This window comes from Dendrobium catenatum, unplaced genomic scaffold, assembly GCF_001605985.2.
Source record: "Dendrobium catenatum unplaced genomic scaffold, ASM160598v2 fragScaff_scaffold_1685, whole genome shotgun sequence".
Taxonomy (NCBI): domain Eukaryota; kingdom Viridiplantae; phylum Streptophyta; class Magnoliopsida; order Asparagales; family Orchidaceae; genus Dendrobium; species Dendrobium catenatum.
Genome location: NW_021320147.1, coordinates 405,918 through 426,746, shown reverse-complemented (window position 1 = coordinate 426,746; position 20,829 = coordinate 405,918). Strand labels below are relative to the sequence as shown.

Genomic DNA, 20,829 nt, shown 5'->3' with positions numbered 1-20,829 from the left:
GGAACCGAAGGGCGGACACGGAACAAGGAGCCAGCCGTGAGATCCCAAGGGGCATTCACAAAAAACTAAAAAGCAATGGTTGAATTCAAGGAGCCACCATGGGAAAAAGAAATCTTGGAATTCCAAAGGCCGGTTTGGAATTCCAAGAGACAAACATTAAACAAACATAAAAAGCATAAAACTATATTAATTAAAAGATAATAAATGAACTAAAATGTTAGCTCATAATGAGCTAACCCTTAGTTCAATAAATGAACTAAAGTTCAGCTCATAAATGAACTAAAAGTTTAGCTCAAATATGAAAAACTACTAGACTCAAGGGAAGCCAAAATATGATTTATTTTGGACTAGGGTTGACCCCCCCCCCCCCCTTGTCTACATCAGCAACCCTTTTCCTCACCTGAAAAGGTGAATTAGCATCTCCGTCAGGCAACACGTAATTTGATATGATAAGAGTTATCAAAGAATTATATTACAGAGCTTTTCTCTGTGCAAGTGGCAGTCCCAAAATATGTTTATAAATACCCTATATTTTATGAAGAATTTTATGAATAGGAAACTATTCATGAATTCCTACTACCCAGAGGGCCTCCCCCTTTGAAGGATTCAAATTGAAGAAGCTACGACATGAGACAACGTCAAATTTGATGTATATTTCATATTTGGGTATTTAAGCAAAAGCATAGTTGTGCAAGCCAAAAGGGGAAATAGAAAGTTCTGTTTCTCCAAAATGTCAATTATGTTCAATGTTGCTTATCAAATTCAACCTCATAAATCTTACCTACATAAGTATATCAACCATCGAGCTTTCCATTGCAAAAACCACCACGAACATATGTTAATAAAAGTTACCCAACTATTTGCAGTCGACTGTGAATCCTAACTTTCCATTTGTTTGAACTGAATGATGCCTATTATGTTAACTATATCGTTCAGAAATCATTTTTAACAACTTTTATCCGATAGTTGCATTTCCCGCCCGTTAACAAGATTTATCTAACTTCTTCCAACAAACGATCACCAACAAATGTCCGTCCAAAACCAAGAGCCTTAATATGACAGGATAGAACGTCACATAGCTTCTCCTCCAACTAATACTCAATATAACAAGCCTATTCCTGAATAAAGGAAGAATTTCAAAATGTTTACAACCTGCTCAATGCACTGTACACGGCATTTAACCAAAATTTATCACTCAATAATTTTTATTTTTATTTTAATTAGATCTTCGTGGTCTTCAAAACCAGGAACTAGCCGCAAATGACTGTTCACATAATAATCACACCGAGGAAGCACGATAAGATAAAAAATAGCACCAACCTCGAATCCGGACAGGGAACCGGCAATCCACCGGACCACACGCCCGGATCACCCTCTCGGCCAAAATCATTGCCGGAAATACCCGTCACGGCCATCCCCTGGAAGAAGCCCTCCGCGGGCTTCCATTGATCCATTCACCTCAGGGTATCAACTGAAAACACACCGCCGCCACCGACGAAGAGGTCAATCGACTTTCTGACTCACTCCAGCCAGTGAAACGCAACTTGCCTGGCCGATATCAAATACTCAGGTAAGAGGGGAAAGGACGGCCGTAGAAAACGCAGACGCAAGCCTAGGGTTTCAAAGGGGTAAAGAAGATCTTCTGCTTGTTCAAGTGAGGAGAAGATAGAGCCAATCGACCACCGGCATCCGGTCTCAATTTCCCGGTAAAAAGTAATCCCACCGCCTGCTACCACATCTATTGCCATTCCACGTGGTGGAATCCTATTGGATTCTGTGTACAGCGATCTGTTAAAACTGCCACGTGGTTTGAAAACTAGAACGGGTTGGGCAGCAACAAATTTAAAATTTGCCCTTCCGGCAATAATTATATTTGGCAATAATTCTTGTTTAAATTCTGATCATTTTACTCGGTTCTATTCATGTGGGGGCTTTTGAATTTGGAGAGTATATTTATCTTGATAATGATGATGATAAAAATTAAAATAATAAAATTTTACTTTATTTATCAAGTAAAATTGATAAACTTAAATTAAGCTCTACAATTTATTAATGTAATACACATATCTTAGAATCATTTATGACTTGTTTCCTTGTATTATGCCTTACTCATACTTGTGGCACAAGTTGTCAAAACTAACAAGTTCAATTTAGACGACAATCTCATATATTGAACTAATCGACGGATCTTCATAGGTAACATACCTAATCAGACCACTCTTTTCAAGAATTCTAAACTGCTCGCCCACCAAATATAATAATTTCTATATCAAATTAGTAAAGGGTACTTTCCCTTTCTTAGAACTCACTCATTGGTCTCATCTAGTGCACAGCTATAAACCTAGCTTATTTACTATAAAAACAAAAACAACAACATTAAGTCTTTATCCCACTATATGGGGTTGGCTACATAAATTTTTTTCTCTATTGTGCCTTATTAAGAGTCAAATTATCATTTAAATCTAACAAATAAAAGTCATTTCTGATATTTTATAACCAAGACTTTTTAGGTTAACCCCTATACCTTTATTAATATAGGCCAAATTTAAAATATCTACTCTCCTAATCAATGTCATGCCCCTCGATCTAATTTAGAAGAATTATTTATTTACTTATTAATTAAACTACCCGAGCAACAAATCTCTTTTAAAGAATAAAATCATCAGCAGAAGAAACTATAAATCATATTCATCAAAATACATGATTAAATTTATTTCTCAAAATTTATATATAATTGTTTGGAGGTCAATCAATACATCAGTCTGTCATTCTAAACTCATGACTACAAAAGAAAAAACCAAAATGCAAAATAAATGAAAACATGGGACTGCTTGATCTCTCTCACTCTATTAGATTCTATCCACTTCCTGAAAACATGCAAAAATCATAGAGTGAGCTAACAACTCAATATATTATCAGAACATACATCTTCAATTTATGTAAGATAGTGAAAATAGTATGCACGTAATCATTAAACTAACATCAATATGAAAATATAATGGTAAAAGCAAGTAGCAATCGATGTGAACGGTGTCATATCATACGAGTAATAAAATAAGTGCAGTTGTATATCTTATGAGAAGTGATCAATAATATGAAAAAGGACCATTATGTTATATCATTCTTATGCTTCTCAATTATAAAACAGTTTATATAACATTTTATGAAATCATTACACTTTCCTTATACATGAAATACAATATTTATAAAATGTGTGTATATCATGTTCCCATCAAATGCATTATTCCATGTATCAACTTTATTTATAATGTCATATGTGAATACATGTCTTATAATATCAATATCATATGCAATGTGTATCATGTATATCATATAGTTCGTATAAATTATATGCCAATGTATGTATCTTATCCATGTGCCTATATGTCCTATAGCATGTATATGTATTATATCATGTCACATGTAATGTATCAAATATGTTAATATCACATATGTATATATAAGTAATATAAGCAAGTTTGGATTTTTCCATGCAACCAGCCTTGTAGGCCAACCCTACATGAATCAATCTGAATTATATCAATCATGTTTACAAGAATTAGTCACATATCGCAAGTCATGAGTCAAATGGATTTTATGTAAGAAGTCATCATTTTTTTATTGTTGGTATATCATATTACATCAATTAGACTCGTTATACTTCCCTTTTCATATTACTCAGGATTACACCACAAATCTTATTTAAAGAAAAGCCCATCAACCACCCTCCTATATGGGGCAATATGTCTCCAACCAGCCTAAATTAATCAATCATTTTCAACCCACCTTTCTTTCTTTTACATGTATTTTATATCATATAAACTATAATAGCCAACACTGTATATAATCAATACAATTGCCAATATACTTATCAATATGCTTATAGTATATCAGAAGTGCATATTATACTAAATGAATAGTATATATGTGCATAACGTAAAATTCATATCTTAATATAGTTTATTGATTCCTTATTATTTTATAATAATATTATTATACTTATTTCATTTAAAATAATATATAAGCAAAAACCACTTGGTGAAATTTTAATATTAAATAGTCAAAATGCTCAAGATGACTATGTCTAACACATCGAAAAGCTATACGATAAAAAATCACTAGAATAAGAGATATTATATTCAAATTGATTTTATGAGAGATAAAATATGAGAAATCAAAACTAGTGAAAACAAAGATAGGATTTAGGTTACCTATCATGATCAAACAATTTTCTCAATTAGAGCGACAAAAGAAAATGACCTGTAATGAACTTTGTCTCTCCCCTCTCGCTTCTCTTCACCTTTATTCCCTTAGCCAAGAAGTAAAGTGAGGGAGGGTGGTGGTTAGGGTAATGAGTTAATTAAAATGGATTTAGTTATTCTAATATTTAAAAACTACCATTTTGACCTAGTGTCATGATACTTAACTCTCTAGCACTACTATACTCCCAGAGAATCTTCGCCCCATGGCAGAGTCACCCAAACCATGTTATTAAGGTAGATTATCCTAAATTCTCTCCACTTGAGACTCAGCTCCATGGCAGAGTCACCCCAGTGCCATAGTGTACACTAAATTCCTCATTTTCTCAATTTTCTTGAGAGCTCAAATTTGAGATGTCACCAAAGCTAGGGCCACAGTGCCCACATAACAAAATTTAAAAATTGGAAACTAGGCTATTACAACCATTTCATTGGAAGGCTAACCCTTTATGTGCCCAAACCATCTAAGGTGACTCTCTCTAATCTTATCTACCACTAGAGCTACTCTAATCTTTTCCCATATATTCTCAATTTCCATTTTGTCTCTAAGTGTGAATCCACTCATCCAGTTGTGCATCCTCGTCTCTACAACATTTAACTTAATTTGCTACAAGAAAAATTATACAAATATAATTTATGTGCTTTTTTGTGACTCTCCTATAACATATATTACACCATCAATTATGGACTACACTTCAAAATAGCGGGAGATGTTTGTGCATGTGCATGCAAATATATGGCCTCATTTTGTAGTTTATAGACAAATAATTATTTCCAAATTTTCTTGAAGCTTCTTGCTCTATAGTTATAATCTTGATATGATCATTAATTATCCTCCAAAGAGGTTAACCGCTTCCTTTATAATGCCCAATCAAGTAAAATGTACTTTAACTTATAGTTTATGCCACCAGTATCTTCAAACAATCCAAAATTGTATTGCGCTCTAACTCCACAAACAAAAAATAAAAAATACAATTTTGAGAGAGAATTAGGAGAGACCTTTCAAAGTTTGATGGAAAGAAAACTCATCATGTGGCCTAATTGGGAGATGGAAGAGAAGAGGATTGATTGGTCATAACAAATGAGGAGGACACACTAAGAGAAAAAAAATAGTAAGCATCATCACTTGTAAGTCGTAAGAAATGCATGGCATACATCTTGGAGTTATTTAGTTTCAAGAACTTAGTAACATATGATCACTTATTGTCCAATATATTAGATGTTCATTTATAGATTTATTAAAGAGAGTTTCACCTCCTATAGGGATCTAACTAAAGGATTTGAGGTAATTTATGTTGAGTTGATCACTCCATGGAAACATGTCCTATAATGAAAAGGGATCTAGTAATGCGATGTTGAGAATTATAGTCCATGTTGTTCCCATTAGCCTAGAGCTATATTATGGATTTTTTTATGATTGCAAACATAATATGGTTGAAATTATATATTGTGGACTAATCTTTATTAGTACATGTTTTAATTCTAATAGATTATAGAAGTAAATGAAGTCTATATGTGGGTGTGCAAATCTAGAACATATAAGGACTCAAACAATGAACATAGCTCAAGAAAAAATATATATCATGAACAAAATTTAGCAATTTAAAGTTTCACAAAGAGTCAAAGATAACTCATATGAGAGTTGTACTAATCATATTCATGTATTATAATTTTCTTATTTTTTTGTCACTTTGTATATGTATTCCAATTAAAGAAACTCGTGAAACAATCAAAATGCATATATAAGATAAATTAAAAAAAAAATTAAAAATATTAATTTTATAAATTGATCATACTGTACAATATGCCTTATATTCAGACAATCCAGATAAGATAAATTTGCATTAATTACGAGATACCTAAATTAATTTTAAATGAACTAATATGATGTATATCGAACAATATGATCAAATTTAAATACAAATTTAATCTATCATATTATTATTACTTAATTAAACTAATCCAAAATTTAAATTATTCATATTCTATGATGTATATAATATTATATAATATTTTTATTAATTTAATCTAGTTAACATATGATAATAATATGGTAATTAATACATAGCTACTATATGACATGCATTCTATAGGACAATCAAGAAAAAATATGATTTTATGTTTCATATAAATCATATTGTATATAGGGATTAGCATACTAAGTGATCTTGCCACAGTTTAAAAATAACAAATTTTAGAATTTAATTTTTTTCACTTCACTACATGAAAATTGTGAATTACCAACAGTTTTTTTTTTTTTTTTTTTTTTTTTTTTTGGGGTTGCCTTTTTTTTTTTTTTTTTTTTTTTTTTTGCGGTTAGCATTAATTTTTTGATGGTTTTGAAAAGTACTTGTGATATTTCGACGGTTTAGAGACCATCAGTATAAAACATGTAGGAAATGAATTACGACGGTCAATTTTCAGCAGTTAATTTTATCGATGGTTTTCTAGCAGCATCACAATCGATAATTTATGGTGGCATACACAGCCGGTAATTTTTGGCGGCCATAGCGCTAGTGATTAGCTTTCGGCCATCTCAAATGTTGGTTTTACCAGCGGTCTAGTAGCTGGTTAACTTCTGAGTGACCGACAGTTTATCGTCGTAAGCTGCCGGTATTTCCCGACGGCTATATTAAAATTTTGGTGGTTAAAATAAGCATCCGGTATCAAAGTTTTCGGCATTCAAACAGTCGGTTAGCTGCCAAAAATCTAAGTATTTTCAAAAAAATTTGACAACCACCCTCTATTTACTCTAATTTCCATAATACATGCATATAATTCAAAACACATATAACACATAAGGGCAACACGTCACTATAATCAACCCATATAAATGGAGTTTAAAATTAACATATATAACATTCAATATCAAAACACAATCAATAAATTAAAATCCATAATAAACATAAATAAATGTTTAAACAAATAGAAATGTATATGTTCTACAATAAACATAACATATGAAATTCACAATAAGATGTTCAGAATACACCAAAAAGTTTATCAAACAAATAACAGCACTAATCATCCTCGTGTCCTCGCTACCTTTTGATTCATGTGTTTGCTCTTACTCTTTCCTTCTTTGATTTTTCTCTATAGGATCGCAGTTTTGCCTGCATCTCATTTTGAATCTTTCTCATCTCTTCATTCTCTCTCATCAGAGCAACAACCCCTTTGGCTAACAGTTTCTTCAGCTCCACTAGCATCATAAAATACTAATGTAGATGAACAATCCTCATAAACATAGCCTTGCGAACCCAAGACATATACCATCCCCCTCTGCCTTCCTCTGATAATATCTAATCACATATGATACTCAAAATACTGAGTTAATCCTGAAGATGATCCCTCACAGTAGAATGATAACTTTCCCAAACTCATATAATATCTTCCTGCCAGAATAAATCAATAAAATAAATTTATATTTAAAAAAAATCTAAGATTATTTTTTATTACTCCAAAAATTATACTCATATGAACTTTTTTTACCTTTTTACCAACCCACTGATGGTCAGCTTGATGTTGGTGAGTTCTGGTATGTAACTCCAGTGGTGTCGGCTCCCGACAAAAAAAACTTTTTCTAAAAATAGAAGATATAGTTAAAATAATATACATATATTTATTAAACTAATTAAAAGCTTTTATCAATTATTGTATATATTTAGTATGAGGCACAAATCCACCAGTATGAAGAGAGCTTCCTAAACCCCCACAATCATATGCCCTATTCTTCTTATTTTGCTCTCTCAATTTTGTGAACTCAGGGCGAGCTCTACTCAAATATGCACATATGCCCTCTCTAATCCATAATGGACGCCGCCCGAACTTTCTAATATCCGTGAACATATCCCTAAGATGAGTCGATCCACTCCTCTCAAAATTTATTCTGATCCTCATACCATGCTCAAACAACCACCTAAAATCTTTCTGTTAAAAAAATAGGCATAATAAATAATTTTAATATAAAATAAATCAAATATTTAATTCAAGCCAAATAAATATACTTGAAATTCTCTAACTATATATACCTAATTTTCTTTAAGATCTTCTTCCATGATAACTAAGGAGCATCATATTTGCTTCATATGTGTCCCGAATCTTATGGGTATGTGACCTTGAGATATTGAAGCTGCAGGTTAAATTTTTTGTCAATAATATATAATATATCAAATTATAATAACTTTACAAAATGAACTGAACTTACGTATCGCTCGCAGGCTCAATGTATAGATGCTTATCTACTACAGTTGTAGGATCTCCAACACAAACCTCTCCTTATGTAGATGGTCCACTTTATTCTAGCTGCACAGGATATAGGTAATAATATGGGTGGGGGTAAAAAGGGTAAGGAGATAATGGAGATGCATATGTCTGATCTAGAGATGGAAATTGGGGACTCATCGACGTATGATGGAAGTACTCAGAAAAGTGTGGTGGTACACCAACCACAGGTGGATCTAATTGTCCCTGACTCTGCTCACTAGGGGACTGCTACTGCCTCCTAGGTGGTGGTGGTGATGGTATCACTAATGGAACTGATCTCTGCCCCTTACTTTCATTACCATATCTAGGTCTTCTTGGTCCAACGCTCGAATATTTCTTATGAGAAAACTTTGAAGTGAAGGATCTATGAGGAGGATTGTCACCTAAAGTCATCTATATTAAAAGAAATAATTAGTAAATCGATGTAACATATAAAAAATTCCAACGAACTTAAAGGGAGGTAGTTAAGATGTAACTTGAATAAAAGTCTCAATTCCATGCATAAATTCATCTATCAATATTCTCTGGCCCATTAACAATATGTTATATATCTAATATCTTTCTTCTTGGATAGTCATTTAGATATTAAAGCAAACATTCCCTATATAGTTATGAAATCAATTATTAGAAGATATGTGGCCTTAAATCTTATTTAAATCTAAGAAAGAAATATCATTTACTCTCATAATCGGGTTATCAAAAGGAAACCATTTTATGTGTTTGTTTTAAATCAATATTATGCTTCCCTTTTAATGGTCAGCATTCTGCACCATAAAGCATTCCAGGTCTAACCACCATCTTATATAATTTTCCCTTAAGTTTGTGGGGTACTTTTGTTGACCTCATTTTTAGATGAGGTCATTTTGACTTTTTTCTGAACTTTAGAGCCCAAGACTTCCTAGATCATAGGATCCTTCTAATTTCTAGGCTCTAGGATCAATCTAGATTTTAGGACACCCAGACCAAAATCCAAGGCCAAGGGCTTAGGTCCCGAAGGCCTTATCCAATGCTTTTTCGAATACTTCAAAACCCAATTAACTAACATCCAATTCAGAGTATATCAATTACAGGTTGATAAGACATATCTCTAGGGTCAACCCTCCAAATTTGAGCTCAATTCAATGTTTCTAAATCCAGAAACTAAACTCAGTTCCAAAGGTTGTAAAACATTCAGATATTTACGATCTATGCCACTAGACTTGTCACCTAGTGGAATTTGACCTTGGGACCTTCCCCAAACCACTTGATCATGTCCATGGCCTCCCCCATGACATATTGACCACCAACTTACACTTTCCCATAGCCAATTTGATCCAAGTTTGAATAGGGGTAAAAAAAGACCAAAATACCTTTTAAGGAGATTTTTGGTCTTTTCCCCAAATTTGAACATGTCCAACCCGTATCAAACTCCAAATGACCAATAAATCCTAAATAATCTTAGGAAAACATTGAACCCAAACTTACTTTTTGGTTTGACCTGGTTGACCAAGTCAATAATGATTGACCAAAATGCCCTTAATGGATTTAAACATCCATTTTCATCCCAAATGACCGACCTAATGCATGGGATCACTTCCATTGATCTCAAAACACTCATTGAACTTGTTTGACCCAAACTTGACTCATGGCTTGACCAAGTTGACCAAGTCAACCATGGTTGACCAAATCAACCTCTTACCTACAAACTTGTCGAATTCAATCATTCAACCCATTTGAATCAAATTAACCCTTCAAAATTATTTAATTGGACACCCTTCACATGTCCAAAGACTTTCAAGTCAATTCTCCTCTTGGGTTTACTTGGTCAACCCATTTAGAGTGGTCAAAACCCTCTCCAACTTCATGTATTTGCTCAAAGCTTCAACCCCTTGATTCCGAATTCCTTAGGATAGATCCATACAGCTCCCTTGATATTCTCTAAGCCGATCCCAACCATCATTGACTGGTCAATGGGGTCAATGAGTCAACAAACTCATTTCAAGCCCATGAAACGAGGCAAAATCAAGGCCACATCATCAAGCCACCTTGGCAATCCATGGCTTAGTCTAAAACCTGCTCAAATCTACTGGAGAGTGACCTATTTCCTTCCATAAGAGATCTCAAGCCAGCCGCCAAAACCAAGCCAAGCATTGGTTCATCCAAATGGGAAAAAAGCTGTGGCCCCCTTTCCCATGGATCAAGAGAGGTCACACTCACCACCAATCCTATTCCCTTTCTTTGGGCAGCTTAGGGGACACATGTCATGCATCCAAGGCTCCCTTAATTGAATCAAATCCATCCATTCAAAATCAAGGGATTTAGGAGAGGGAAAACTTGACCTAAGGGATGATCCTCTCTCTCATATCATCTAAGCACCAACTCTAGTAGCTAAAAAACCTTCCAAAAAACTCTTTCCCATCTTCTCCAACCACATCTAAGGCCTTTCTAGGCTTCTCCTCATCATTTCCAAGACTCAAATCACTATTTTAGTGAGGAGAGAACATTTAGTGAGAGAAAGAGGGTTTTCTTGCACAACTTTGGATCCAACCATCAAAAGCTCTCGTGATCTTCACCAAACTTGTAGAGGACATCAATAGGAGCAAAAGGAGACCAAGATCGCAAAAATTCGACAGTTGGATTATAATTTATGCTCATTTTGAATTTAAATTTCAATTTGAAACTGTAGCAATTTTGCAATGCCTGGAGCCTCCAAACTCCAAGCATTGCAAGATTATGTTGTCCCCAAGCTATGTTTCAAATTTTGTTAGATTTCATTAAGTATTTTGGGAGATATGGGCATTTCAAGTTTCCATTCGAAATGAAATGCAAAATTTTGGCAGATCTGGACTGTCCGATCGAAGTTCAGACAGTTTCGATCAAGCCAGACCACGCGGTCTTCTCCCACAGGATGAGTACAGTTCTTCCGTGGTTAAGGGTGCCTGCGTGGCACGATCACGACCGTTGGTTTATTACTGGCTAGATCAGCGATCCTAATGGATCACTGACTCATTTAAGTGGAGGGTCATGCTATGCCATATGTCGCGCCATCATTTATCGCCGTCGTTCCGGCGCCAATCATTGCCAATGATTGGCGCCGGTGACTGATTTGACCAAAATTGGATTAAAAATTCAAAACAATGCCTAGATTTTCTAAAATTCATAGAAAATTGAGTTTTCCACCAAATGGGACATTCTTGGGCTCATTTGATAGATTATTTAATGTAATATTTATTAAAATTAATTTTAATTTGTTTTGAGCTCTAGATTTTGAGAAAATTTTGATTATTTGAATTTAGTTTCTTTCAATTTTCTTGCAATCCAGAGATCAAATTGATTCGAAATTTTGGTGGAATGTTCTTGAGCATCTTAGGCATATGTTTTGATTTTTCTAGGGTCATATGCTTTGTAATTTTCTGTGATGTGAATTTCTAATGTGATGGGTTCATTTTTGACCCAAAACTTTAAAAATTCATAACTCTCTAGATGTTTAGCATTCTGCTGTGAAATTTTTGTGAATTGAATGTATGTGTACCAGGGTTAGACACACCAAGTTTCATACCCATTTGAATAGTAGAGACACATAGGAAAAATAATTAGCAAAATGTCTAAAAAACTTAAAAATTTCTAGGTAGCTGTACATACACCTAATAGGGGTAAAACTTGAACATAATAAACCTAGTGATATTTTGAATCATAATAAATTTGACTAAATTTGGAATCATTAGTTTAGAAAATTAAACATATCAAATTTCAGCCCCTTTAAGAACTTAGAAATTTTAAAAAATTAGTATAAACCAAATTTTAATCCCAAAAATGCACATAATACCTCTAACTGACCATAATTTAACTCTTAATCAGTTAAAATTTAAACCACTTTAATTTGATATTAAATTCCACCTTAATTTAATTTTAACTAAAAATTAATATTTAATAAAGTTTAATTAACTAAAAATAACTAAAAAAACTCAAAAATTCTTTAAACACTTGCTGATACTTCCTTGGATTATTTCTGATCTTTGGAGTTGATTTCAAGGTGTTTAATACTTGTTTGGGTTCAAATCATTAAATGGGCTATCTAATTAAGACAATTAAAAAATCCTTAAAATACCCAAATTTCCAAAAATCATAAGTATCTGTAGAAAATTCCAAATCAGTCAAACTCAAAGGCTATAGACTCTAATTAAAATCTATTATTTTTTAAAAATGTCAAACCCTCAAAATCTAGTCAAAGTCAAAAAGTCAACAATTTGTTCAACCTTAGGTCAAAATCGGGTCAAAACTTCTAAAATTCATAACTTTTCATAGAAAACTCTAAATAAAGCGTGCTAATAGTCTAACAACTCATATTAAGGCCTAGTATTTGTTAAAAATATGAAACCTTTGGAATTCACTCTAATTTTAAAAACCAACTTTTAACCCCTTATTTTTTTTTGAAAGATGCATATAGCATAGAATTTAAAAAGAAGCTATTACAAACTAAAAACCTAGGCACTCCTTTGAAAAAGAGAGGAAGCCTTTATTTGAATTATTTTAAGCATATAGAAGAATTCCAGAAAACAGGAAACATCATAATGAAAGTAGGATCCTCTACTAATCATTTTAAACCAATTGGGTTGGAGGGGATATCAAAGATTAAACAATCTTAAAGGTTGATTAGTATCCCAAAATTCCCGATTAGGTAAAAAATAAAAAGTAGAATGATGACTAGTTTTCAATAATCTAAATCTCCTTTCCAAATTTCAACTTATGCTTAAAATAAAACTAGATAAAGCAAGAAAACTAAATACTTAAAAAAAGAATAATTGAAATACATAATCATCCTCTGAAAAGGAACATTTAATCTTCAATTCTTCATCCATTTTGCTATTCACAATCTTCCACATTCTTACCCAGTCCACAAGCCAACCATGGACCCCTTCAAACTTTTCTATGACCATATTATGTTACTAATGATGAAGTGTTTCTAACACCATCACCATTACTCAACTTTTTACCTCTTAGGCTCCCTTTTATTGAACCAAACATATTCAATTCTCTATTAAACTTTTTATTCAGATTGTCTGATTTGGAAGGAATAAAGAATTTCCCATCTTCTATCATGGCTTCATCACTTTTCAATTTGTTTTTAGACAGAGGAGAGACGGAATTATTGCAATCCATCCCGAATTTCCACTTCTCACTCCTCCCATCAAAATGTCGCTCACCTCAGAGATTAGTTAAAATTTGACTTTTTGCCACTTCAAGGATGAAGTTTTGTTTAACCCCTTAGTTAACGTATTTAGATAGTTCCTAAAATCCATTAATTCTTTGAAACTCTAGAATTTTCTAATTTGGTTAATAAAACATCCATAGTGAAATTACAATGCTATATGGAGGACACTCATGATTAGGGAAATATGTGTAAGAATATATGGTTAACCTTATCAAAATTTTATGGTAATATTATCCAAAATTTTATTGGAAGAATCTTAACAAATGGTAAGGGTGTTTTAGCTATAAGACTTATAGTGCTAAATTAGGTGTAAAATAGATTTTGTCTAATCAAGAGATCAACCTATGAAAATTTCAAAGCTTACATTGAACACAAACATGGAAGGGTTAACCTTAATATTAAACTTATAAAAATGATTTAATAAGGCGACTGAGTGGTTCTTTACTTTTGATGAGAATGTTGTTTGTGTAAACCTCCAAAATCCTCTAAATCAATAAATATCATATCAAGATATTTCTTTTTCTCTCTATACTTCTCCATCAAACCTCTCAATAAATGTATGACTTTCATAGTATACCTATCAGGCATGAATCCAAATTATGCTCCATAACTCTCTCCCACAGTTTTAAAGAATGACACATTAATATTAAAAAGTTTAGTAAAAGAAAAAAATTCAAACCTTCAGTTTAGGGTGTTGCCGAAGTCCTCGATCGACGGGTTTCGGTGGCAGAGTGCGGGCGTGATCGGCGACCGGAGTGAGAGTGAGATTGTTGGCCTAAGTTAGGGTGTCAGCAGCTGGATTCCTACGGAGACAGTAGGAGGCGATCGCGATCGTGACAACTCAAGAAAAGGATACAAAAAAAAAAGAGGAGGAAAACTCAATTTGGCCAATATTAGGTAAATTTTTTGTGGTTCGCTGGCGGTTTCAACTGCCGTGAAAAAATTACTTAACACTGGCGACTTGGCCGCTGGTAAAGGTGACGTGAAAATAAAAAATTGGCCTACCCGAGGGTTATTATACCGCTGATATTTCGAGTGGTGTATTATTAAACATCATCGGGTAAACCGCCGGTTAATACCAGCGATCAGACAGTCGATTTAACTGTTAGTAATTCTGGCGGTCATTTGACTGCCAAAATTACCACCTGTAAATGCTGATTTCCTTATAGTGCTTGATATAAAAATTATTTATAAACCCTAAAACATCATAAAGATGAAAATTTCTATTTTATAGATATCTTGTTATATTTTATTTGAATACCTTAAAAGGTGAGATATCATTATGAGATTACAATTATATAGTATTTTCTTCTTCACTTTCATCTTAATATTTTATTAAGTTTTGTTGCCATGTTATAAAAATGGCATACTTGAAATTAGAAGGGATCCATATGATCTCAAAGGTTTGCATGGTGTAGTTGTTCTATCAGTGAGTTAGAGTAGTGGTCTTCTCACCTGTAATAGAATAACACATTGGATTTCTTCATTATCCATCAAGAAGAAAGATTTCTCCCCTATTAATGGCCAAAGGAGATAATATTATAACATTGGATTAAAGGAATAATGTGTCATATCCTATAATTTACGAGATGAATCATATTTATTCTTAATTATCTCATCTTCAATTTACAACATACCATATCTAACTAAATATCCAAAAGTTAAAGAAAAATATAAAAATTTATTCAAATTTCATTTTGCATATCAACCTAAAGAATTATAAGTAATAATGTAGTACATAGTTAATTTGTCTGAATATATAAATAATTGGATTATTAAAAATACCTTTATATTGAACTTCCTCGATAAAAAAATAACCTTATCAACTTCTAATATATTCAAGCTCAGCTTTTTCGTTTCCTAAAATAACATATGTAGACATAAGGTGTCACCCTCTAGGATCTATATTGGAAGAATAAAATCAGTCTTTCATTTTTTTTCATTTAATTAGAGATTACAAATAAACAACAAAAATAAACATCACTATATTTTTGTCTTGTTCGGAGCCTCATATTAAAGGATCTTTACACTTTCCTGAAAATATGTAAAACAATATAATGAGCACATAGCTCAAAAAATAATTAAAATCTTACAATTGAAATTAATTCAAGATAAAAGAGAATTAGATGCTATAAATCAAACATAGAAATATATGTATCAAAGTCTATACGAATTATTTGTATCAATTTATCATTCTAGTTTATCACATCTCAATCCATTACATCATCAATCATAATATCAATAAAAGTCAATAGTATTTATAATAATAATAATATTAATATCATCATCAATAATTTTAAGTAATGTTAATGACATAAAATAATATTAGTGTCAATCATAATTTCAGTATAGTGTTCGTAGCTCTGTTAGTATAAGTATTCAGATTCTTTATGAGTGTATCTTAAGAGTATCTTGCTCATGCACTTATGACTCCCAATTAGTTGCCCCTTATAACTCTCAATAAATAAATTCTTTATAACTCCCCTTGAATCACACAAATAAGTCATCTTGACTCCTTATAACTCCCAATTAATCTCCAATTCCTAATAACTCCAAATCAGGGAATCACGTGGGGCAGTAGGGTATCACAAGGAGTTATCATATCATGTATATGATATCATTTAATACTTTATTTAAAATATAATGAATATATATTAAATCATTCAAAATGATCAAGTCTATAGCATATCCAAACTTGTATGGTGGAAGCTTATGAAATTAGGAGATAATATATTTTTAATAGATTTAAGAGAGATAAATTTGCAGAAATCAAACTCATTAAAAATAGAAGTAAGAGATTAGTCACTTATAATGAACAGAACAAAATCAATAACATGAATGATTGAAATATGATTCAAAGACATATTTCTCTATCCTCTCTCTTATTCTCCTCTTTTAATTTCTTCCTATCCAAACAACCAAGTTGAAAGTTTAAATAGGTTGTTAGACCTAAGGATTTGTCCCAAGGCTAACCAAAAGGGGGGTGAATTGGTAATTAAAAAAATTTTATTGGAATTTTAGAAAATCGATTTAATATTTTTTGCACAAAGATGAAATTTTCTCAAAAATAAATTTTCAACCACTAAACATAAATGTGCAAAAATAAAAAATAGTAAAAATAAAAATAGAAGAACACAAAATTTTATAATGGTTCAGTCCAACTAGACCTACATCCACTCTCTGAAGACTTATTCTTTAAGTATTGCACTATACTAAAGTGTCTCTCCATTTTCTCCCTCAGCAAGGCGAAGAAGCCCTTATAATAACCACTCTTCCACTAACCTCGATGAGGCAGAGTACCATCATCCTTTCTGACCCTTCTGGTAATTATATAGTCTCAGCATCCTTTCTTATCCTCCTAGTGACGATAGAGTACCGTTAACCTTTCTAACCCTCATGGTGATGGAAAAGTACCAGCATCCTTTCTCACCCTCCTGGTGATGCCAGAGTACCATCATCCTTTCTCACATTTCTGGTGATGATATAGTACCAACATCCTTTCTAACCCTCATGATGATAGCAGAGTACTGGCATCCTTTCTCACCCTCGTGGTGATGGCAGAGTACCAACATCGTTTCTCACCCTCCTGATGAGGGCAGAGTGCCGACATCCTTTCTCACCCTCCTGATGATGGTAGAGTACCAACATCATTTCTCACCCTCCTGGTGATGGAAAAGTATAGAATCTTTTCCAAAGATCTTCTCTTGAGAGTCTTCAAAGAAGTAGGATAAATATTTGAAGAAATTATAAAGAGAATCTCACCTTTGGGCAATCTTGTGAACCCTTAACAAATCCCACTTGCAAAATCTCTCAATCCTCACTCCTAAATACTCTCCCAAAAACTTTTTCACTCTCACTCTCAAGAGAAAATTAGTAGAAGAATCATAGATAGTCAATTTATAGGACTCTTTTATATGAAAGGCTAGAAAAATCATCCATAAAACTAAAAATTTCAAGTTGAACATACTTGGATCGTATAGTACGATCGTGCTTCATACATACAAAAAATTAAAAAAATCCTTGTATGATCATGTATAAACTGATTTCATATTCTGGAAGTCATATGTACAAAATGACATCATACTATACAAATAGTTCAAAAATGAAATAGGTTCATCCTGTATGATTATACGCGAACACATTCCGTACTCTAATCATTGCCTAAACAAACCCTACGTCGTATATTATGAACTAGTTAAATCAAATCATGCTTCATTTGGTACGAACATACATGAGCCTATTTCATACTCTGGATGTCATCTATATGAAACTAATTTTGTACAGTATGAACAATTCAAAAAATTTATTTGTTTGTATGGGACAGACTAGTACGCACCCATTTCATACTTTGGACATCATCTTTACGAAACTAATTTTGTACATAATGATTATTGACCTCATTTTTGTATGAAGTCTCTAATGGGATCCTAAAACTATCTCAAACTCAAATCAATACAATTCCAACTCAATTCCAGACCCAGATCTTAGGTCCTAAGGCACTGTCCTAAAGACATTTTCCAGTGAATTTTCAAATATTTCAAAACCCTATCAAATGGACTCTGATTCAGGTTTTGTTAGTTTCATACTGAAGGGACATGTCTCTAGAGTCAACCCTCCAAATTTGAACTCATTCCGAGGTCTCTAATCCCAAAAAAACTAAATTAAAATCCAAAAGCTGTAAAATCTTCAAATATTTACAGTCCATGCCACTGGACCTGCCATTCACTAGATCCTAGCCTTAGAGATATCTCCAAAGCCTACAATTACTTCCAGACCATCAATCCTGATATGTTGATCAATAAACTGTATTTTCTCTAGACTCATTTCAGCCCCCAGTGGTCATGAGCCCAAAATGACCAAAATACCCCTAGGGGGCTCACATAGTGATTTCTAACCAAATGAGCTCCAAACTGGATGCAACCACCTCTAGCATATTTCAAATATCAAACCAAATCTGTTGGATCCATTCCCAACCCCTTGGTCAACCTGGTTGATCAAGTCAACAGGGTTGACCCAAGAGGCCCTTTAGGGTCCAAATAAGTGATTTGACTGAATTGATCTCCCCAGACTTTGGGACCACATCCAATAGCCTCTAAATGTCATTTAAAGTTGATCAAACCCATTTCCAGACCTTAGGCCCACCTGGTTGACCAAGTCAACAAGGTTGACCTAAGAGACCCTTTAAGGGTTCAAACAGGTGTTTTGACCCAGATGACCCATTTAAACCCTAGGATCACACCCAACAGACTCAAAATCATATTCTAAAGCTGTTGAACCTATTTATAAACCCTGAACCCACATGGTTGACCAAGTAAACCAGGTTTGACTCAATGGCTCTTTAAAAGTTCAAATGGGTGTTTTGATCCAAATAACCCATTTGAACCCTGAAACCACATTGAATCAACCTAAGGTCACTCCCTCAGTGCCACATAAGCAGCCATTCGACTGTTGACCATTCAACATGGTCAACAAAGCAATAAAAGGATCAAATGTGGTCAATCCCATCTCAAGCTCTACCTCCCAAGCCTCAAACCTCTTTGCAAGTATCCTCACTAATCTCCAAAATTTGTTTGAGGTCCACCTCATCAGCCCTTGACTGAGTTGACTGGTCAAACCAGTCAACTCAAGGCTTAAAGGACTATTTTTATGGTCAAACCCTCTAACCCAATGAACCTAGTCCAAACCTGGCCCATTCAGCCATTGGAATGCACTCTAACCAAGGTCTAAATGCCACCACAGCTGGATTGACCCTTATTGACTGGTCAAAGGGTCAACCTAGAGCTCAAATGAGCTCCCTTGGTCAATCCGACTCACCAAGCTGTAGCTAGCTCGAACCAAGCCCTTCCAGCCTCTAAAATCGACTATAGAAGTTTCCCTGTAGCTAGCTCAACCTCCCCCAGTAGCTGGTGTAGCCCATAGACCCGAGCTACCAACCTAGTGGTCCCCCCACTTGAGAACGACTTGGGGTCATTTTCACCTGGCCAGCCACTTCCCCTGCTCCTCTAATGGTCAAGGCCAGGTGTCAATCATCCAGGAAACCTCCTTGATCAATCCCAGCCACTCCTTTTGGCTCCAAAATTCTGAATAGGGCAAAAGTGACGGAGGAGCTCATTCTATCTCACTGACATTCCAGAGAATCCCCAGAGCTCTTGAGATTTCGTTCTGGTTTCCTAGAGCTCTACCTCTGTTTTCTCCATCATTTCCCACTGTTTGGAGTTCATTGGAGGCAAGATCAAGCTTGAACCGAGAGAGCACCTATTTAAGCTCCCTCAACTCCGTTTCCGGTGATCCTCCAGGCTCGAAGCTTGAAGGAGAACAACACGTAGACAGCCTACAAATTCAATCGTGAAAAATTCAACTCAATCGATCCATTCTACGGTGATAAATCCTAAACCCTAGTTTGTTTTCTAGGTTCTTAAATAAAACGTTAAGTGTTAAGATAGTTACTATTTGCATGCTTTAAATTTTTGCAACTTATGAAGTTTTGATGATTCCAAACATTATTGTTCAAATGTGTAGTTATCTCCTAACATTTTTTAGAAGAATTGTATTTTCTCTTGTGTGTACTAACATTTCAGGAAAAACGAACTCCAGACTATGAAGACTTCAAATTAAATTCAGCATTAGATACTTTGTAAAATTTGAAGCTTGCACTTTTCTTAGAAATCAAATTGTAAGGGAGTGATTGTATTTTGAGTGAATAATAACATACACACACACATAAGGAGATCATATAAAATTTATACTGATCGTACGGGACGATATATGTTCGTACTGGACGATCAGACAGTTATCTCCTATAGAGCACATGGAACGAATAGGAACTTACTTGAAACTTTTTTTTAAGTCCTATTCGTCCAGGACGAAATTAATTATCGTCCAGGACGATCTGGTCTCTGGAAAATAATCGTCCAAACAAAAATAAATTATCGTCCGTGGCGATTGGTCCTCTGGAAAATTTTCATACAGACGAAATTAATTATCGTCCAGGATGATCTGGTCTCTGAAAAATTTTCGTCTAAACAAAAATAAATTATCGTCCGTGGCGATTGGTCCTCTGGAAAATTTTCGTACAGATGAAATTAATAATCGTCCAGGACGATCTGGTCTCTGGAC

The 20,829-nt window shown here is 33.8% G+C and overlaps 1 protein-coding gene across 1 annotated transcript in view; it reads right to left on the bottom strand.

The window, feature by feature from the left end:
* Positions 1-1,690, bottom strand: part of LOC110095837 (transcription factor bHLH121) — a 55,062-nt gene extending 53,372 nt beyond the window's left edge. Inside the window, exon 1 of the mRNA XM_020821555.2 lies at positions 1,321-1,690. Coding sequence (XP_020677214.1) covers positions 1,321-1,454 — 134 coding nt within the window. The 5' untranslated portion in view covers positions 1,455-1,690. The remainder of the gene's footprint in view (positions 1-1,320) is intronic.
* Between the last annotated feature and the right edge of the window lie 19,139 nt (positions 1,691-20,829).